Genomic DNA, 22,994 nt, shown 5'->3' with positions numbered 1-22,994 from the left:
AAAATATCTCCCTATGGTGTTTTGTGGATCTTCAGAAATAATGCAGTTCCCCAGATACTTTGGCACCATTGAATGAAGCGTCAGTAAATAGAAGTAAACGGAGGTGCATCGGTGCATTTATGGATGAATCAGCATTACACAGAATTTACGTCTCAGTCCGTAGAAAACTGCAACAGTATAAAACCTTGACCTTATGGAACACTTTACTACATGCAGCAAGCAGAAGCAGAGGAATTGATTTGCGTCGAATTTAAAGCAGTGCATTCTTTTTACAATTTTTGAGAGTATGACGTATTAAATAAAAAATTCCCACTAACCAAAATTTTCTTTTATTGTCTAAAATATTTGCACCTTGCGGTGAACAGTATGAAAAAAGAAAGAATAAACGTTTTCATGTTACTTCAGGAACGAAATTTTGGCTATCAACCACAAGCCTCAAACCATCATTACGTATGCTTGGTTTGATACTATGGGATCTAAATTTTCGCAAAATGTATACATATTACATTCTACTTTATACATTCGTACCAATATTTCAAGTTTTCACCTTTTTTGGCACTCATGAACACTCACAAACAAGTACAATTTCAGTATTAAAATACCGTAACTGATTTGGCGGGAAAAAATGTACGGGAAAATTGCGAAGGAGGCTCAATTGATGACTAGTATAAAATAGGTATGCCCATAGTTTCTGAATGGCATCATCGAGTTATTTAATGGTGGGATCACCCTATAAAACCCAATTTAATTACCCCACGCCACATTTTCGAACAGCTGTTAACTTTCATTGGCCAAACAATAAAATCCTTCTGCGTGTAAAAACGACAAATTTCGCGATATCGCTGCAGAAACGGAGTCAAAACTAGATCAAAAGACACTGGTCATTAACACGGCACGAATTTATTCACTTTTTTTTCAACAGCTGGTGTTTTGCGAGTTTTTTTTCAATAGGCTGTTGCCTCCTCAAAAGGAACATGGCTGGCTTTTTATTCAGCAACAACACGTTTTAAAGTGAAGCGATGTCATTAAATGAAAGAAGTAAGAAACGAAAGAGGGTCAATAGTGTTGAAAAAGTATTCTAGTGTAAGTCATTGGATCAAGGTTAAATCACTGTTGTCATCCATCGACTGCAATTGAAACTAAGAACTTTGAATGCAATTGAAATTGGTCTAAGACCCCTAATTTCATGATGAATTAAGTTGGGAAAAAATTGTTTGAAAAGTCTTTGACTTCCCTACGCTATAGGCAGTTCTTCGATGAGCGAAAATCAAATGACATGATATACAGTTATATTTGCTGATAGATTGCTTTTCAAAAGTTTCAATATGTCAATATTATTCATGTAAGACTTTCTGTTGAATAAGCACATCACATAGTACTTGCTTTCACAAACTTCTCTTCCAAAATTTTTGCTTAGAAACTGCATAGGTTTGGAGACTTAAACGCCAGACTATGAAGAAGTGATTAATTATATGTATAAACGAATTTGTCACCATTTATTCGCTTCGCGTCATTTTCATCTTTTACAATTGTTTGTGCTTGCTTGCTTGCTTGCTTATTCATTTATTTGTTGTTTTTTCCATAAAGTCCACTTAATGTCTTTCTGCTGGATTAAAAGAAATTCAAATTTTTCTCTTATTTTTAAAGACCGAGTATAGACGTCTAAAATCCTGCTCTGCGGCTGGGCCACGAAGCAACTTGGGCATAAGCAGCAATTGATAGCTCCAGTCGTGATTTTCTTTTCTTTCTCTATTTTCTCTTTTCTTTTTAATAAAAAAAAAGTCACGTTACAAGTGAGAAAACAGGAGTAAAATCATTTACCAGTTAACAAGCTACCGCTGGTTTTGCGTTTACATGCTTTTTTTCAAGAAACGGTATACATTTTTTTGAAAAATTGTTAATAACATACTATCACTTTTATATTTAAAATCAAATTAAGAGTTTCGAGTCGTAGATGTTTTGGTTTAGAAAATAGAAAAAATCTGAAGATGGATTCGTCCCAACGTCAAAAAAAGTCAATCAACATTAACAATAGAAATTTGTGTTTTCCCCCGCCTTTTTCTTCGTTTTTTGAAAACGTGAACATCAGATGGTAAGACAAAATTTGAATTCATTTACAAATTTCTACGAACTGATGAAATTTGTGTAATTTCCCCCTCCTCCTCTCTACAGCATAATGAAAAAATCGAAGAGTAAAAATTAAATTTGAGGGTTACATGTCGAAGTCAAGTAACGGAGTTTTTGCTTTTTTCAAACAATGATTTTCCTCGGCGGATTTTGCGACGGTCAAGTGGAACTCACGTAAAAAAAGACAAAAAAAAAAAAAAATATATTCCTGACCAAGGGAAGAAACACCAGATCGATGAAATCACGAGGGAGGCTCGACAGCTAAAACAAAAGGACGTATGTCACAAAAGCAAAGATGCGCTGATGGGGTTCAATGGACGCCGGACCCACAAGGACGATCGACAAATAGATAAAGTCTTACAAAGTCTTAGGGGCCGTTCATAAAATAAGCAACGCTATAGGGAAATAGAGTCTGAGCCTGCGTTAATTGTGAATTAAAGAGAGGAGGGAAGGGTCCTAGGGCTGCGTCACTTAGCGCATAACGCTGTCATTTCTTACTTTTCCTCACAAGAGGAGTCGTTTCATCTTTTGCTTTCAATTTTATTTTTATTTTAATTTTAATCTTAATCCGAAAATGGTTTTTCATTTTTTTAATTAAAACATACTTGGATCACATTCTTTGCCTTCATCCTCCTTTTTCATTTCATCTCTACTCTACTGTTTTCTTTTTTTTTCTTTTTTTCTTTTTTCTTTTTTCTTTTTTTCCTTTTTTCCTTTTTTCCTTTTTTCCTTTTTTCCTTTTTTCCCTTTTTTTCCTTTTTTTCATTTTTTCCCTTTTTTTTCCTTTTTTCCCTTTTTTCCCTTTTTTTTTCTTTATTATTTTTTTTAATTCTTCCATTTTTTCGTTTTTTTTATTCTTCCATTTTTTCGTTTTTTTTTCATTTTTTTCTTTTTTTCCATTTCTTCGTTTCTTTCTTTTTTTTCGACACATAAAAAAAAGAAAAACCAAGGTCAATCAGTGATTTTTCGAATTGGAGGGGGGGGGGTGTCAAGACGAACGTTAATCCCGTTCAGGGAGGAGTCTACCCGTATGAACAAGCGCGTTCTGAGAGAGATCGAAAAAGCCCCGATTTCTATAGCGTCACGTATTTCATGAACGGTCCCTCATCCCTGAATTTTGATCCGTGATCCAAAAAAAAGTTTTGCGGTGGCGAGTGAAATTTAATCTTGGTACCTGCCTAATCCTTCCAAAAAAACAAAAATAAGATTTTCGTACAAAATTTCGGCCCAATCCAAAAAATTTCAGTAATTACCTAAAAATAAAAATAAATAAATAAAAATAAAAAAATTTGCGGTGGCGAGTGGAATTTAATCTTGGTACCTGCCTAATCCTTCCAAAAAAATAAAAATAAGATTTTCGTACAAAATTTCGGCCCAATCCTAAAAATTTCAGTACTTACCTAAAAATAAAAAAAAACAAATAAAAATAAACAATTTTGCGGTGGCGAGTGGAATTTAATATTGGTACCTGCCTAATCCAACCGGAAGTGCTACCGGGTGGCGATGGATGCCGATGGATTCCGTTCGATCCTGGGTTCACACAACACTCGATGGAGATCACTCGCGGGTCGGACAACGATTTTCGAACGCGATGAGCGGCGCGCGGGAGGTATCGACGGACTGATCGCCAGGCGTCGGAACGCGCCGCGACGCCGATGCGCTTCGCCGTGACGCGACGCGACGCCTGTCCCCGTGGGGTGCCCAACGGCCAGCGGGCGCCACCGGATGTGCTGCACCGGCTGTCGAATCCTAGGAGCTACAACGCTTTGCGATCAAAAACTACCCCCGGAAAATATGGAGAGTATGGATTCTATTTGCATGAATCGATTAAAAAGTAAAAAAGTGATTCGATCGATTAGCACCGATTCGATCGAAAAAATTCGATTGAGTCGAGGTTTTGTTAATCGACCTACGGATATTCTGCCATTCTAAGGAAAAACGCCGTATGAACCTTCAGGCATTGCCAAGTTTCCTTACATAAAAAACGAATTTACTGAGAAACTTATGAATATTTTTTTCCAAAATGTTTAGACACTTTTGTGTACAATTTAGCCTAAAATACCTGAAAATTTCATAGAAAAATGTGCATGATTTTCGTCAAAAGTACATGTTTCATCTAGGGAAATTTGGCAACTCTTGAATGTTCATACGGCGTTCTTCCTTATAGCACGGCAGTATTGGGGATCGACTCGCGGATTTTGTCGATCAATTCACAGATTTTGTCAATCGACTCAAGGGGTTTGTCGATGGATTCAAGGTTGTATCGATCGATCCAAAAATAAATTCGATTGGCATAAATCTATCGAAAAGTAAAAACGCGAATCGATCGATTGGCACCGATTCGATCGAAAATATTCGATTGATTCGAGGTTTTGTTAATCGACCTACAGATTTTGGGGATCGACCCGCGGATTAAATCGATTGACTCGCAGATTTTGTCGATCGACTCGCGGATTTTGTCGATCAATTCACAGATTTTGTCAATCAACTCAAGGGATTTGTCGATGGATTCAAGGTTGTATCGATCGATCCAAAAATAAATTCATTTGGCATAGATCTATCGAAACGTAAAAACGCGAATCGATCGATTGGCACCGATTCGATCGAAAAAATTCGATTGATTCGAGGTTTTGTTAATCGACCTGCAGATTTTGAGGATCGACTTGTGGATTTTGTCGATTGACTCGCGGATTTTGTCGATCAATTCACAGATTTTGTCAATCGACTCAAGGGGTCTGTCGATGGATTCAAGGTTGTATCGATCGATCCAAAAATAAATTCATTTGGCATAAATCTATCGAAAAGTAAAGACGCGAATTGATCGATTGGCAACCGGACCATCCGAACCATTAGAGAATGGACCATGGACCATCAATCGAGGTTTTGTTTGCAAGTATTCAATAAGTTTTATTATGATTCCTTGTTTTTAAACCAGCATCTGTTACGCAAACCTAAATCTGGAAAACCCCTTAGATTTTAATGGAAAAATTCTGAAACAAGATGTTTACTCATTTTACTGCGGCGGTGTTAAATAGAAAGGACTGACAACAAATCTACTCAACATTATGTCAGTGAATGGGATGGCTTGAAGTGCAAGTTGTAATAACTTGGTTCAGACTGAACCTAGTAATTAAACAGCTATTAAGAGTCGGTCGCTTAAGGTTTACAGTCAAGCGCGTATTAAGTTTTTCTAAAGATTTAATATTTCATCATTTTCTTCCCGCCCATAAATTATGGGAAACTCCGTATGACTTAAAAAAAACCCTTCATGAAGAAATTTGAAGTCTGCCTTTGAAATGATGTATGTGTCTATGTGATGATGTGATGTATGTGATGTTTGATATGTGATGCAAGCATCGGCGTTGTAATTTAAAATCCTAATGTGAATTTGTAAAAAAATCTCGAGAGAGTAGATCTGCAGTTGCACCCTAAAAACTAACAAACTAGACAGACTTTCACACATTCACGTCCCAATTTTTGTCAAAAAAACTTTCTGCCCGTGTTTGGACGATAGTAGATGTCACGATGAACCTCCCCGCCGAGAGAAAAAAAACCCGGAAAATTCAAAAGAAAATATTTAGAAGACATTCAAGGATATTCGTATTTAATCAGAAAATACATGAAAATGTCAGAGGGTTCACACGGCGAATTTTCTTTTTTTTTTTTTTTTTGAAAAAGAAGCAGAGTAAATTTGTTAAATTATAGAAATTTCAAAGAGAATCCTTTATAAAATTCAAGAAAAAATATTTCAGACATTTCTAGAATATTCATTTTTCACTGGGATTAGGGCAATACCATAGTGCTGCCGTCCTCGGAAGACCGCCGTATAAGCCATCATTCGTTATCAATTATCTTCGACTGATAAAAAATGTTCAGGAAAATTTGTGAGGATTCTTTCCTAATTTCGGGAAAATTTCGTTCATAATTAGAACTAAAAAGTCTGAACATTTCCAAAAAAAAAAAAAAAAAAAAAAAAAAAAAAAAAACAGTTTTAACTTTCCTTAAAAATAAATATGTTCCCAGACGAAATTTGGCAACATTCGAATGCTCATTCGGCGTATTTACTTGGCATAGCTGAGTATTCTGCCATGCTAAGGAAAAACGCCGTATGAACCTTCCAGCGTTGCCAAATTTCCTTCGGTAAATAAGGAATTTTCGGGAAAATTTGTAAATATTTTTCCTCTGATTTTTTCGACAATTTTGCTCCCGATTTCACCGAGGATTCTATCAAAGTTCAAGGGGAAAATATTCATTACTTCCTTCAAAAATAACTATTTTCTGAGAGGAAATTTGGCAACTATCGAATGTTCATACGGCGTTCTTCCTTATCTCCATCCGTAAGGGTTTTTAGTTCAAATGACTTATCTGAACTTCAGGCCGATGAGAATCGACTCACTGTGCGAAGAACTCTTAAAAAATCGGTATCTGACCAGTCTGCACGCCACACGCTCGGCTGGTTAGTGAGCCACAAATAAGAAGCAGCCTCATTACTGTGCGGAGCGCAGTGCGAAGGAGTGAAAGCACGAGTCAGCATGTCAGGCGGAGTGACGAATTGACAGAGAACGCTGTCTATCAGGAATTCCGTATGAGCCCTTGATCGTATTGGAGTACACTGCAACTATGGCTCATAATAAAATATAGTTAGCTCTCTTCCGCTTACCGTTGTCCAATTGACAAGTCGCAGCGATGAATTCAGATTCGGAGTGGAATGCCATTCTGCCGTGCTAAGGAAGAACGCCGTATGAACATTCGAGAGTTGCCAGATTCCCTTCGATAAAATGTTTATTATTGAGGAAATATCTGAAAATTTTTCCTTGGAATTGTCAGGAACTTGAGTCTAAATTGCGAGCAAGATTATCTGAAAAATTAGAGGAAAAACATTCATAAATTTAGCAGGAAATTCGTGTTATATCAAAGGAAATTTGGCAACGCTTGAAGGTTCATAAGGCGTTCTTCCTTTGTACGGCAGTGTACTGCCGTACAAAGGAAGAACGTCGTATGAACATTCGAGAGTTTTCGCCAAATTTCCCGGAAAAAACACGTATTTTTTAGGAGAGGTATGCATATTTTTCCTTAAAATTTTCAGAAGACTTAGATGAAATTGCAGACAAAACTGTCTGAAAAATTAGAGGAAAAATATGAGCGGAGGATCTCTACCGTGACAGATTCCTGTGGCGGGTAGGTGTCGCAGAGCGCCCTAGCGCGCCGTAAAAGCGGCTCATACATACTTACAAATATGAGCGACTTTCCCAATAAATTCGTATTTAATCGAGGCAAATTTTGCAGCGCCTGAAGGTTCATACGGCCTTCTTCCTCAGTACGGCAGTGTACTCTTCCATCAATGTGCATTGGCGGATCCAGCAAGTTGGCAACATTGTTTTTCTTAATTTAAACCTATGGAAATGTATCGATCTTGGAGGGGACAAGAATCGATTATTTAATATAGGTTTAAATTTAGGGAATCCGGTGTTGCCAAATTACAGGATCCGCCCCTGTCAATGTGGCACTGTGGTGAACGGTTAAGGAAAAGGAGAAGGTTGTAACCAAGTGTACTCTTCATGGCATGACCGGACCAAGCATTAGACCACTGAACAAAATTTAGACGTTTCTATTAAAATGTTGTATAGAACACAGCCGTCATTCTAAGATGAAATTCATGGGTCATTTTTATAGTAATTTATTTTTAATAATTTAAATATTAATTTTAGGAGCTTTAAATACCGCAGTGTGCGATTGCATCTTGGTTAAAATGGTTTTGCTCTATGTGTTTCAGTGAAACCAACCGCGGGTATGAAGTGTTCCTTGGCCCACAACATTCGTCAGTGTTTTGCCAAGGAAGGGCAAAAGGTGAGTACCGGCATCACTATAACCTTATCCTAGCACGACCAAAAACGCGGTAGCACCATTGAAATAATGATCCTAAAACTCTCTTGCTGATATACACATTCAGCCAGAGATCCATTTGTACCACAAATACTTTTTTTTGCTATGCTGTAGGCTTGTCTCAGAACTATGCCGGTAGTGGACATGTATCAATAGGCAGAGCAATTTCCTGTAGAATAAAACTGCATAGCTGGGTTTAGGAACGAATGGGTACTCATTAAGCACGTAATAATTGTTACTGTTTGGGTACTCATGTGTTCCAAGTAAGCATCACATTTCACGAAGATACCACTATTCGACCTCGAGAGAGCTCGTGTTGCCTACATCGAAACTGGTAGGCGCACAGTCAATGCGTTAGAATCATCTCCTCTCCTGCTTCGGTGAAAGGATACTTTTTCATTAACGGTGATACCACATTTCAACCATATGGACGCCCATGCCCATGTTGCCTACACTGACATATCGATAGCCGAAGTACGAAACCACGTATCTCCGGTTGCGACGTTGCAGACGTCCTGTCCTGCTTTATTTTTTCTTTGGAAAACCAGTCAACTTAATTTCTTGAAAATTACCTTAAGATTTCTTCTTTATCAGCAGAATATTCCGTAAAAATTTCAAGCTATGTACCTACTTGACCCGTTTCTCCTCGAAAAAATATATTACTGGAGCAGAGATTTTGAAACATCGCAATGAGTATACGTAGTTTCACGTGTCCTGCTTTATTTTTTCTTTGGAAAACCAGTCAACTTAATTTCTTGAAAATCACCTTAAGATTTCTTCTTTATCAGCAGAATATTCCGTAAAAATTTCAAGCTATGTACCTACTTGACCCGTTTCTCCTCGAAAAAATATATTACTGGAGCAGAGATTTTGAAACATCGCAATGAGTATACGTAGTTTCACGTGTCCTGCTTTATTTTTTCTTTGGAAAACCAGTCAACTTAATTTCTTGAAAATCACCTTAAGATTTCTTCTTTATCAGCAGAATATTCCGTAAAAATTTCAAGCTATGTACCTACTTAACCCGTTTCTCCTCGAAAAAATATATTACTGGAGCAGAGATTTTGAAACATCGCAATGAGTATACGTAGTTTCACGTGTCCTGCTTTATTTTTTCTTTGGAAAACCAGTCAACTTAATTTCTTGAAAATTACCTTAAGATTTCTTCTTTATCAGCAGAATATTCCGTAAAAATTTCAAGCTATGTACCTACTTGACCCGTTTCTCCTCGAAAAAATATATTACTGGAGCAGAGATTTTGAAACATCGCAATGAGTATACGTAGTTTCACGTGTCCTGCTTTATTTTTTCTTTGGAAAACCAGTCAACTTAATTTCTTGAAAATTACCTTAAGATTTCTTCTTTATCAGCAGAATATTCCGTAAAAATTTCAAGCTATGTACCTACTTGACCCGTTTCTCCTCGAAAAAATATATTACTGGAGCAGAGATTTTGAAACATCGCAATGAGTATACGTAGTTTCACGTGTCCTGCTTTATTTTTTCTTTGGAAAACCAGTCAACTTAATTTCTTGAAAATCACCTTAAGATTTCTTCTTTATCAGCAGAATATTCTGTAAAAATTTCAAGCTATGTACCTACTTGACCCGTTTCTCCTCGAAAAAATATATTACTGGAGCAGAGATTTTGAAACATCGCAATGAGCATACGTAGTTTCACGTGTCCTGCTTTATTTTTTCTTTGGAAAACCAGTCAACTTAATTTCTTGAAAATTACCTTAAGATTTCTTCTTTATCAGCAGAATATTCCGTAAAAATTTCAAGCTATGTACCTACTTGACCTGTTTCTCCTCGAAAAAATATATTACTGGAGCAGAGATTTTGAAACATCGCAATGAGTATACGTAGTTTCACACTATTACCACCGATATGTGAATTCCAATTTATTGTCCTCAGTATTCATATTTTCACTTGTATTTTCATAACCTATCTTACTAGTTACATTTTTCTTAACACATACCTCTTAATTTAAAGATTCAAACATTCATTTCGCCAATAATATTTGAATTTGATTTATCGGTCTCTACAATTTATGGAGGCCTCACAAAAGTAAGCTTATTGCGAGTTTTTTGGAAGAAGGGGAGGGGGGTTGTCGTAACAAATGTTACGTAGTTATTTTGAAGGATTCTTCACCAGCGTAACGGTGGCGCCACAAGGGGTGCAGTGGCGTGGCGTGAATTGCGATATATCGATTGTAATGCCATTTGAGCCTATGGAAAAGGATCGATAAACAGGGTGTTCGCAGCGAACACCTTAATAATTGATTCTTTACCATAGGTTTGAATGGCATAACAATCGATATATCGCAATTCACGCCACGCCACTGAAGGGGTGGATGCATGGGTTTCAAAAAATCTGAAAAACCGCGCTAGTAATCTAGCAACAGTCCCTGAAACTTTTAAGCAAATTGACATATTCATTCTCTTAAGAAAAATATAAACTATCTAATGAAATTTAGCATATCTGGTGTCACTCGGTTTTCTCGAGAGACACTGCCCAAAATTTTAGCTCTCAAAGAAAAAACGTTATTATATGAAAACTTCAGCTTCAATTATTTTTCTGTCCCTGCAAAAGCTCGCAAAATCTCTACATCCAAAATCGTAGGTTTGTCAATTTGAAAATCCTTCGAGTTCTCCCCGTGGATTATCCAGGAAAATATGCATCAAAAATCACTCACTGATGTTTCCTGAGTCGATCATTCCTGGCCACTAACCTTTTGTCGAGGCCATTAAAATATCTTAGTCACATGACACCTGATTTGAGTTCATCAACAGTATGCGGAAACTGTGGACCGCCCTGAGCTACTGGCAAAACCAAAATGTGAAATATAATTGATGTGCTAATGGGTATGGTTGATTACTGCGCATTAACTATCTTCATCTGAGTGGCTAATCTGATTTTTTTACGTTTGAGCATTCGTGCCTGAATTGTTTTCACTGTGTTTGAATATACCACTGGACAGAGTTGATCATAATGGGATATTATTTAAAAGGTTTCATACTAAAAACGGTACAAAATATTAAATACTTGACAATCCATTTATGAGTGTTCGTAGGTTAAAATTTCTAAAACAGCAGTCCGTAACAATGGTGATATCAAAAACATCGGAGAAAAAAACGGGAGACAAGGCTAAAAATTACACATGAAGATCCAAGACGTTTCGGCGAAAAACTGAGCCATTTTCAATCGGAAATATAAAAATAAAATATAAAAATTCCAAATAGAAACCTGCAGACTACATGATAGCCGAGAAAATCAAAACAAAGAGAAAAGTGTTTATGAGTGTTCTCTGTTCTATATCTATCAGGAGAGCGATTTTTCTTAGTGCGGGTCGAGAAATCGGTATTTAAGCGCTCATAAATATACACGCTTTTTCAGTAGGACTAAGTCTTCCGAGAGCCTTCGTTACACCATCAGTTTTCGAACTGAACTATGCATGCAGTGATAAAACCGAATCATAGCTACCCTGGTAAAAATTGGCGATAAGAGCTTCGTTTCAAAATACCATAGGAATTCTTATGGCCGGCTAAAGAAGGCTACAGAAAATCATATAGCTGGCTGTAGAATACGGAGAAAATCATACGGCCGGGCTGTACGAAGCGATAAAAAATCATGCAGCCGGGCTATAGTTCCTATAGCCGGGCTTTACACTTTACAGCCTGGCTGTTGCTTTTTCGCCATCGATTATAAAAGGCTATCAGGAATTGTGTAGAAATTCGTGTGCTTTGGAAATCATTTAGTTTGTTACGGAACCACCTTAATATTTACAAAACACGTTATATTTTTCTTTAATACATATTTTTTTTCATATCATACAATGCAACATGAAATCAGTGAAACGCTGACTCCGCCAGATTAAATATTAGAGCCTAACACAAAGCGGAGCGGCGACGCACTGGCGCCTACAAACCTAACAGGGATACTTCACGCATTGCGCAACGCGTGAAGTATCCCTGTTAGGTTTGTAGGCGCCAATGCGCGTTTCGCGCTGGCTGCCCGTCTGCCGCGCCGCCAGAGTGCCACGGCGCTTGAAGCAACTATTTCACACCAGAGGTATTGCACAGTATCATACGAAACTGAAGGCGCCCTAATATATTAGGAATGACAGGCATCCATCAAAAGTACGGAGCGTTCCTCGAAAAATAAATCAAGATACTACGGCCCAAAAAGAGAGCAGTGGTCCAAAAACTCATTAAGTCCTAATTTAGTCCGTAATTAGTGACGTTTAGCATACGCTTTATCGCCTGGCCATTGCTTAATCGCCATCGGCTATAAAAGGCTATAAGAAATTGTGTAGCCGGCTATAGAAGCTATTGGAAATCTTACAGCCGGCCGTAGGTCTATGGTATTTTGGAACAAAGATTCTACTGCCAATTTTTACCAGGGTAGGTAACGTCAATGTGGTTGTATAAAGAGGAGATTTAATTAAAATATGGGTAAATAAGGCTAAAAGATTATTAAAACACTAAAACACAGGACGTTTCAAGCTGTTACCAGCTCATTTTCAGCTGCGAAAAATCTAAAAACAAGTAAAAAATTGAGTGGCGACCTGACCCCAGCCGTTATCACGTAACCACTGGAATTCAGCACCGAACATCCGAGACAGACATAGTGGCCACCTACACATCAACCGATGTGGAAGATGGGTAGGCAACCCCTGCTCCTGCACATCTTCCACATTGGTTGATGTGTAGGTGGCCACTATGTCTGCCTCGGATGTTCGGTGCTGAATTCCAGTGGTTACGTGATAACGGCTGGGGTCAGGTCGCCACTCAATTTTTTACTTGTTTTTAGATTTTTCGCAGCTGAAAATGAGCTGGTAACAGCTTGAAACGTCCTGTGTTTTAGTGTTTTAATAATCTTTTATCCTTATTTACCCATATTTTAATTAAATCTCCTCTTTATTCGTATATTCGGGCTATGTTTTTGTGCTTTGTTCTTATCTACACTGTGGTTGTATTGTATATACGTAGAACTTTGCAGAGCGATTCAATACTCAATCGATCAATTGACAGTTTTTGGTTTTTGGGACTCTCCCCTAAAAATGCCTGAAAATTGGAACCTGCTGAAATGCATCAGGTATTTATCCTCAAGATTTGTCATTTGACTGAGAAACAGAGACATAAGACCCTCCACTGGCCTCTTGGCGAATGAAAGGTAGAACCTTTTACTTTCGGGGATTCAACAATTCCTTATGGACGATTAGGGGAGCAACAGTAATCACTCTTATTTCGGCTGTTGATCTACTTACATGGTGGATGATGAGCGTTGCGTGACATCATGCATGAGCCAACAAATTTCTCAAACTTCGGCTTGTTTGCAATAAAAAATAAAAATGGTTAAAAAATCTAAAATAGTACCTGACTGTACCTTTCAATTGAGAATGTTGTAGGTACTGTTTTAGATTTTTAACCATTTTATTATCTTTGATTTATCCGACTGAGGATGGCTGAATTTTCAGCCGGATCGTTTTGGTTTTGTGCACGGGAAAAAAAAACACATTGGATCTAGAGTCCAGACTCTTAAAAACATCGACAAGAAAAAATACTCTTGATTCAATTAGATTTAAGCTTAAATCAAGAACCAAGCCTCTTAATTTAAGCGGATTTCGTTTTGATTCAAGCAAAAATCCGATTGAATCAAGAATATTTTTTCTTTGTCAATGTTTTCAAGAGTCTGGACCCAAGATCCAATGTGTTTATGTGTGTAAACTTTTAGCCTTGCTGCCCGCTTTTTAAATTGTTTTTTGTTGTATTTTCGAGTGAAGTTTCCCTCAAAAAATGTGTTCAATTGGCTGTATTTCTTGCTTGCAAGAGACCCATTTCATCCAAACACAAATGGTGCAACGCGAGGGCGGGGGCGGGGGGGGGGGGGGGGGGCTCTCGGAAGATCTGGTGCAGAGATACGGCGGGCATTGGTCTGCGGACACCTAGCGCCGGGCGGACGGCAGCAGGCTATTAGCCCAGCGCGCCGCGCGCGGTTCCCGGTGTGGAGGCCATTGCATAACCGTTCTCGGCGTCGTCGACGCGCACGTCTCACGTCCAGAACCGACGATGACGGCGGGCGCGCAACGCACCAAGTTCACACTTACGTCTTCATTAACGCCCCGACCAGCCGCGCCGCATCAGCCCGTTGCCACCCGAGGCGGGATATTCTGAAGACGTCGCAGCATGACTGCCTGCCGACGGGTTCATTGTTGAAATTGGTAGACAAAGCGATAGACTAAAAAAACATAGGGAGTATGGAGCGAACCTATTGGTTGAAATGGGTAGCTCTTACAGATTAAGGGGGTAAATGGTGGAAAACTACAGGATCTATCGTGGGTTGCCGTTAGTTAGTCCAGTACCTACCTCCTTTGTCCATTATATCCACCCCAAAGACATTCCAAGACACCCGCTTCCACTAATAGGATCTCTCCATATACCTTTTGTCTTCTTTGTCTATAGCTTTGTCTATTGATTCCAATAATCAGCCTGCAGGAGTTGGTTGAAATAGGCGGCTCTCATAGACTAAGGGGGTAAATGATGGAATATTTATACACGGAGAAAAAAACTTTGTGCACGGGACCCGAAGTTGAGGTCATATGGATCTCTGAAGTTTTCTGATCACGCATCCGAAAACTTGAGGTTGAGCTGCCGAAGTTCAGGTCAGACATCGAGGCACTTCGGTATGCACCGGAGTACTTCAGATGTGTGACCCGAACCCTTCGGCATATATCGAAGTACTTCAGATGTCTGACCTGAACTTCGGCAGCTGGACCGCAAGTATTTAGATACGTGATCCGATAACTTCAGAGATCCATATGACCTGTACTTCGGGCCCCACGCACGAAGTTTTTTTCTCCGTGTTGGGTCTCTCATGGGATGCCGTTAGTTAGTCTATTACCTACCTGCTTTGTCTATTGTAACCACTCACTTCCACCGATTGGATCCCTCCAATCCCTTTAGTCTTCTGTGTCTATTGCTAGCGGGCTGACTGTTGATATTGATAAACAAATCTGTAGACAAAGCTATAGCCAAAGCTAGACAAAACTAAAGACAAAGAAGATAAAAGAGATATGGAGAGATCCTATTGATGGAAGCGGGTAGTTGCAATGAACAAACAAGTTAGTTTTTGCAATCGCTAGCGATAGCAATATTCGTCATGGGAACTTTTGCTTCTGGGATATGAAAATTTTAAGGTACAGTTCGTTTGTAGTATCTTCAGAATTGAAGGGGCTATGTAATTTTGTGTCGACATCTCTTTTTTAACATTTTTCATTTTTTTCTTTGCATACAAGAAAGCTGTTATTTACCAATTATTTATTTTCGTTGGATTATGTATGGTTTTTGGAAGTTAACGCATTTAACTTTCAGTTTCGTTTTTTCGGCGTAAAGTATGATATTTTTACTCTACGCATATGCCCGAATACGCATCATAACGACGGTGAAACTACCAAACCACGTATCTCGTTTGCGGTGTTTAAAAATCTCCGCTCACATTTTATTTTTTTGAAGTAGACCAAATCAATATCATTCCTTGAAATTTTCACAGAATTTTCTCCGCACGAAGAGGAAAAATCACGGAAATTTTCAAGACTGGACGTTAAGTAGCTTTTCATTTAAAAAATAAAGTATGACAGAAAGTCTGCGACGTCGCAAACCGAGATACGTGGTTTGGTAGTTTCACCGTCGATAAGTGACCTATATGTGCTTCCTAAGTTGCCATTTTTATCATTCAAATAGATGTAACCGAAATGTTAGATGTGTACTACCTATACTACTTTCATGTCATTGCTTTATTTATTTATTTACTTTTTGCGTAGGTATAAATTGTTATTTTTTGCTGAATTTTGGAGAAAATATTGCTTTAAGAACGTGGAATGTAAATTAATTTTATTGAAAAAAGAAAATACCATCATTAATTTGGGCGAACAGAGAAAATATACATCAATATTTGGGTCAACATCTCCCTGATTATATAAAGGATGAATATATTAGTATTTCTGTATCAAAAAACTTAGCTTTTGTCTTCAGAGATACGATGATTCTAGTCCCTGCAGTCAGTTTGTTTTATTGAAAAAACAAAAAAACAAAAAATAAATAAAAAAAAAAAAAAACAACAACTGAAATGTTAGACATACTATTTTCATGTCTTTCTATTTGTATCAATAGGTACTTTTTGCTTAACTTACGAACGTTGAATGCAAATTAACTTTATTGAAAAAAGCAAATAACGTCATTAATTTGGGGGAACACGTGGCTGATTATATGAAGGAGGTATATTCCAGTCTTTTTGTTTAACATATTAACTCACGAGAAAATGTTCGTACATTTATCATCTACTATTAATTATTTTTTGATGATTAGTCTAAAACATTCAATACAACCATTGAAAAGTAGTTCCCATCGTCGGGTATCGAAATCACGATCGCCGGGTGCCCGTATCTAATCACAAATACGAGGCGGTTTAGTCAACTAGGCTATGACGGATCCACGTGAGCGGGAGTAAAAATAGCATTTAAAAGACTCGGGCAATGGGCGGGACTTATCACAAGAGACCTTGACTGCTTTTGGAATATGAAGCGCATTGCTGTAGGAGCCATGGTTCGCACTGTTTTAATGCGTCTTGAGGTTCATCCCAGCACGCATTCCGATCGCGGCAGTTGAGCTAAGGCAATATTTGCGTATCCATGAATTAAATCAATCAATCGAGCTCTGATTTTGACTTCTTTATCCGTAACGAGTCCTCCAGAACAATTTTCCACCTTGTACGATGGTTATTATTTCTTTACTTCTATTTTTCAAATTTGAGGTGGGATAATGGCGGCTTCTCAAGAACACCGAGGTAGGCGATCTTCTGCACCAACGAACAGAAAACTGATGGCGAAAAATGACCAATCAGAACCTCCCAAAAAAAAGAATTTGCCTAAAAACGGAACTTCGTGGTTCTGCGCAGATTTACCAGTCAGACACGACATCTCAAGGTGGAAAAAAACTCGCTGAAAGCGAATTTTAGCAATCAACACAACTTGACGTAGAGACATGATTGGCTAAAAAATACAACGGTTTTTGATACATCGGAAAATCAACCAAAAATCGGAGACTGGGCGAAACGCTCAAGGTCGCAGAGGTATAGGGAATCCCATAGCGAAAGCAACGGAACGATTCTAATATCATGGGGAACTCCGTTCCCATGGCAAAAGGTAGTCTAAGAATAACCAACGGCAACCCACAAGAGACCCTATAGTTATTAGTTAGTCCATCATTTACCCCCTTAGCCTATAAGAACCATCCATTTTGACCAATAGCATCGCTCCATACTCCTTACGTCTTCTTTGTCTATCGCTACGTCTATCAATTTCAACTATCAGCCCGCTGCAAGAGACAAATAAAGACCCTTCACTGGGTATTCTGGAAACGGTGGTTTCATCGACTTTCGAAAGTGTAATTTAATATGAAGTATTTGTCGGCAAAATCTGTAAAATGTACCGCAAGTTCTATCAAACGAGATATCACACAGGGGGTCTTTTCATTTAGATGAAAATTGGGGTCCGTTACCCCCTCTCTCCAAGAGGATCCCCCTGAAAATTTTAAGGAGCCAAAAAGTAGCTCTCTTTGACGTAAGAACATTCCCCAAGTTTCAGATCTTTAACTCAATTATAGGTAAAAAGTCAGAGAGGGGAGTAGATTTTACGGGCACCCTGTACACTAAAATATTTTATCTAGTCAATTGGAATCGAGTTGGACTATAGTTAGTCGATTGATCATATGGTACTGTGGGCTGATTATTGAAATTTATAGACAAAGTGATAGAAACAGAATGCAGTAGCAACATTAGCAGAAACAGTAGCGATCCTACTGGTTGAAACGGGTGGTTGTCTTAAACTATAAGGGAGCCATGCTAGACTAACTATAGTCTCTCGTGCGTTGCCTTTAGTAGCTAAATTGATTACCTTCCATTGCAATCATCCACCTCCACCAATAGGATCGCTCCATATCTTGGAATAGGTCAGTGTCAGTTTGGGAATGTGTAAATTTTGCCTACTTTCCTACTCTTTCGTTAAAGTCTCCAAGATCGTCTACAATAGTTAATTGGTCATTCAAGATTATTGATTCGAAAAGACCGAGTAGATGTTCAAAACATCCTCAGCTCTAGCAGTACCTTCTTGTTGAATGTCAAGCGCACATTCTTGTCAGTCACATAGAGCTCCGCAGAAACGGCAATCAGTGCGTGAGCCCAATAAGTTTTTACCCGTTACCAAGAGACCACCAAAAGCGTCTCTATATACCAGTGGCGTGGCGTCCTTTGCGATATATCGATTGTTATGCCATTTAAACCTATGGTAAATAATCAATTATTGAGGTGTTCGCTGCGAACACCCTAATTATCGATCCTTTTCCATAGGTTTAAATGGCATAACAATCGATTTATCTCAAAGCACTCTACGCCACTGGTCTCTACTAATTTGTCTTTGTTAAAGTGAGAGACTCGAAAATCGGCGACCCTCTGACGTAAGGGCGTTTCTCAATTTCTACATGAACCCTTTTTTACGTATGAATCCATGCTTTCTGAAGCTCAACCCAAAATCGAGGTATGCCCTTACGTCAAAGGAGCGACGAAATATGACACCAATGAGCCGTAATCACCACACTGCCAACCAATTATGTCGTCAAAGAGTCGATGTGATGTTCCATTTGAAGCCTCCATTTCAAGTGCAGAATCTTGGCCTATGAGTTGATTTCAAGGATTAGCGGTAATTCTCGTCGGATGACGCCTCGTGAAAGATCACTCAATTTTGATTTTGTGTTTGTAAACAGAAAATTTCCTTTCCCCGTGGACAGTCACACATTTACACCTCCGGACATGTCTCGCCTGATGAATAGGAACAAGAGGAATGACTTTTTCTGTCTCCAACCCATAATATTCTTGGTGACTAGATTTACACCCAGTTTTGTCGGGCCTGTCATCTTAATTAAATAAATCGCGTGACCTTTGACGTGGCGTTTTCAATTAATGAGCGACTACAATGCCGTGCTAGGGAAAAACGCCGTATGAACATTCGAGAGTTGCCGAATTTCCTTCGATAAAATGTTTATTTTGGAGGAAAGTTATAAATATTTTCCCTCGAAATTTTCAGGAACTTCAGGTGAAATACGAGCAAAATTATCTGAAAAATTTGAAGAAAAATATTCAGAAATTTACAAGAAGATACTTGTTTTATCTAAGGAAATTTGGCAACGCCTTATGGCTCATACGACGTTTTTCCTAAGTGCGGCAATACAGTTCAATTCGTTCTGTTCCTTAATTTAACCATAAAGCAGCTTGAAACAAACGGGGCGTCTAAATTATGACCCGGTGATAAGGTGCATTTTATTATCCGCAAAAAATTGAAGAGTAATGCTCATTGTTCTTACCTTGAGCGCCTCATTTTCTTCAATTTCTATGTCCATTAACAGATTGTAACACGCGTTTTATTAGAGCTGTGCACGATGACACATTATATTTTGACCGGGAAACTTTTGTCTCTAGCTTGATTTTGCAACTTAGAAACTCAGGTCAAATTTGAGCCTCTCTATTTCTAAACCCGATTATAGATATTTCTGATAGATTCTCCTTGAATTGATTGTGTACGCTGTTGGTATGAATAGCTAGTGAATAATCGCTTTTGCGGCGCACAGTAGATCGAGTCAATCAGAGGGGTCGGATATGAAATTTGTAACTAAAACTGCGAATTTTGATGTTTAATAATTCGTCACGTTTTAAATTTTAAGGGGTGCTTCTAGTCGGAAATTTCACGAGAAAACCATGGAACCACTTTTAAAACCTCAAAGTTTTGTATAAATTGAGTTATAAGCGTTTAAAGTTTCTAAAGTTTGTACGACCTCTCCTATATTGACTCGATCCACTGTGCGACGTAACCAGTTTCTAGGAGGGAGTGATGAGCGGGGTGGTTAACCTTTTCATGTTTGCGTTGAGACTTTAATGAACAGAAAATCACCAAGTTTTCAAAGTGTGCCCTAGAGGGGGGGGGGGAGGTTCCTTATTTGTGTCGAGATAACAAGATAACATTGGTCCTCTACGATTCTAACGTGGAAACAAATCCCGAAAAAATTAGAATTTAGAAGAAGAGATTTCAGGAGGTAGACCCTGTTTCATTTCTTATTTTATTTAGTCATTTTCCATTTTTTTCTTGTTATGTGTGGTATTTGGTTAGTACTGTGTGATTATACCGATATTTTCAGTTTGAATCCAACAAGCTCCAATATTAAACTAATTACTCCATTATTCCGGAGCTATATTATAAGCTATGTTTAATAATTATCATCGCCTCCGGAGGATCTCTACCATGACAGATTTCTGTGGCAGGTAGGTGTCGTAGAGCGCCCTAGCGCGTCGTGAAAGCGACTTACACGCACATACTCAATTGTTCTTGAAACATTTAAAGACCTTTGCAAATTACATCAGCGGAAAACAAAACGCATTCCTGGTGGCACATCTTCGCTCATGAGAGCGCGTTAAATGGAGGTGTTACATGGCTGTACCGAAATGAAGCATTTGGAGTGGAATCAGATTTATAACGTCAATAAAATTGTACTCGCGGCTTACTCTCGCGTGAGGACCACGCTCCTGGTAAACTTGAACTTAGTAGTGCTAATCGAGGCATAAGTTCACTAAACTCGATGTTGCCAGCTGCCAGAAATATACAAAAGAATAGAATATATACGATTCTTTACAATTCAAATTTTTACAGAGAAAAACGACTTAGTAGAGTACACACCAAATCATAAACGTTACAACACACTGGAAAAAAACACATTGGAACTAAAGTCCAGACTCTTGATAACATTGACAAGAAAAAATACTCTTGATTCAATCAGATTTTTGCTGAATTCAAAAGGAAATCCGCTTAAATTAAGAGGCGTGGTTCTTGATTTAAGCAAAAATCCGATTGAATCAAGAGTATTTTTTCTTGTCGATGTTTTTAAGAGTCTGGACTCTAGCTCCAATGTGTTTTTTTTTTTTTTTTTTTTTTTTTTTTTTTTTTTTTTTTTCCAGTGCAAACAAAAGTTCTACGGGTCAAACGCCTCGGTTATTTTAAGGCATTAAAAATCTTTTATTATAATAACCTAAAAATCAATCGAATCAATAATGAATAGATAAATAATAATATCAAATATTTACACACCTAAATGACCCATTAAATTGTTTATTCAAAATGTTGCTTGATATCATAGTTGGATTTTCCCTTTGAGGAATTCTCTAAAAATCCTGGTTTAAGTTTATATTCTGCCTATTGAAACGAGTTTTTTCCAATTAAGCGAACAATCGCCGGATCAATCGTAAAATCTTAACTCTGAAGGGTCTTCCGCACCGTTTAAGAACTACTTTAGTTATTAGGAAATACTTTGGAGTCGCCCCGCCAGAGTTACGTATACTGATAAAAAAAAATTTTAAAAAAAGGGTTAAATTACCTTCTCAATGTTGATCCGCATGGACTCTTAATTAATAGTAATCATCAGCTATATAAGTTGTTTCTTACCATTAAGTGATAATTTTATTCTTTATACGTAGGTCCTAATATTCTTTACTTACTACGAAATGTAGTGTGTTTAAACATATATGTGAGTTTCTAGACCACTGGAGATACATAATTTTTTTTATCCGTAACGTATTGGCAATCCTGGCAGCGGATGACGTCACGGAAGCGCAAGAGAGATGGTTCTCACGTGCCTTAGAATAGAATCATCGTGTGTTAGTTCAATCCCGAGGTTGACGTTTTCATACAACGTGCTAAAATCATTTGTGATTTAGGGAAAAAGACACACTTAAAACTTAGGGAGAAATGAGATGACTGTCATTCAGACAAGACCCGAAGGTGCAATTATCCTCAATGAAATGGTAATATCTCTCAATGCTATAGGGAGGTATTACCCGTTCGAGGCCGTCCATCAGTGCGATCGGGTAATACTTAGGCGGAAGGAGAGGTATACTGTCTGAAACCCCCTTTAAATAGGGGGTCTGGGGCGACCACTTTTTGTCTTTTAAGTTAAGATTGAAAATATCCAAGAGTTTGAGCGAATCGTCTCGCAGGTTTTTTTTATGCCAATTTTAGACTTTTCTCCCCAATGCTTCTCGTACTCCTGTAGATGTGAAAATGTAATGCTTACCGTGATGATTGGCCCATTGTGTTTCTCATGAGATTTGTATTCGAATCGGAAGTCTTCTCATTCCTGCAGGAACTCCATTTTTCCATTCAGTTCATCTTCATCTCGCTCCACCCAATTCGAAAATGTTTGGATCGTGTTAATTTAATTGATACGTTATGAATTACTGGCTCTGTTTTCATTTATTTTGCATAAATACTTATGTCGTTTCCTTTTAACTTTCTTCTGTTTCAGCACAACTTTTACATCAAGGCTTGAAATATCTAGAACTGCAGTACTGACGATGCCTGACCTCAAGACTGCCTCTGCATGCACTTCAGAGGACCGGAGAAACCTATTCCTGGCGACATTTTTCAACCTTTTACATTAAACATCCAACCTTCGTCTACACTACCTATATCTATCAATATATCCAGAATACAATCTAGCATCCATCAATTGAGACATAATGAATACAAATCTGTCGGCAAAAAAACACATTTCTCAGTCGGAAAACTATCTATCCAGGCTGACCTTGCGTTTTAATACTTTAAAATAACCGCCTGAAAATTCTTCTGTAAAAATGAATGAATAAACGAATATTATGCGTGCATACTTTCGAATTTTTTAATCTTTCCTGGTGATAAGTTGCTTTAGAGAAGCCGATTTTAAAAATCATAACGAACTAAATGGGTATTTACCGTCTAAAATCCATGAAAAAAGTTGAGCGAAGCCTCAACCTACAATTAATTTGGGCACAAAAAATTGAAGAGGAGTGCACCGATGAGTCAAATGTAAAAAAAATGGTGCTTTGATTAACGTATGACTAGAAAAATCGA

General features: G+C 38.1%; 2 protein-coding genes across 2 annotated transcripts in view; one reads left to right on the top strand and one right to left on the bottom strand.

Annotated features, from left to right (window-relative positions):
• Positions 1-3,767, bottom strand: part of LOC109037959 (very long chain fatty acid elongase AAEL008004) — a 93,883-nt gene extending 90,116 nt beyond the window's left edge. The window contains exon 1 of the mRNA XM_072305396.1: positions 3,596-3,767. The gene's annotated coding sequence lies outside the window, so the exon portion shown is untranslated. The remainder of the gene's footprint in view (positions 1-3,595) is intronic.
• Positions 1-22,770, top strand: part of Obp19c (Odorant-binding protein 19c) — a 50,668-nt gene extending 27,898 nt beyond the window's left edge. The window contains exons 5-6 of the mRNA XM_019052859.2: positions 7,901-7,974; positions 22,411-22,770. Of these exons, the coding sequence (XP_018908404.2) occupies positions 7,901-7,974; positions 22,411-22,434 (98 nt within the window). The 3' untranslated portion in view covers positions 22,435-22,770. The remainder of the gene's footprint in view (positions 1-7,900; positions 7,975-22,410) is intronic.
• Positions 22,771-22,994: the final 224 nt, after the last annotated feature.

Source organism: Bemisia tabaci, chromosome 10, assembly GCF_918797505.1.
Source record: "Bemisia tabaci chromosome 10, PGI_BMITA_v3".
In the NCBI taxonomy this organism is placed as follows: domain Eukaryota; kingdom Metazoa; phylum Arthropoda; class Insecta; order Hemiptera; family Aleyrodidae; genus Bemisia; species Bemisia tabaci.
Note: the sequence above shows the minus strand (reverse complement) of the source record. Positions and strands in the feature narration are given on the sequence as shown.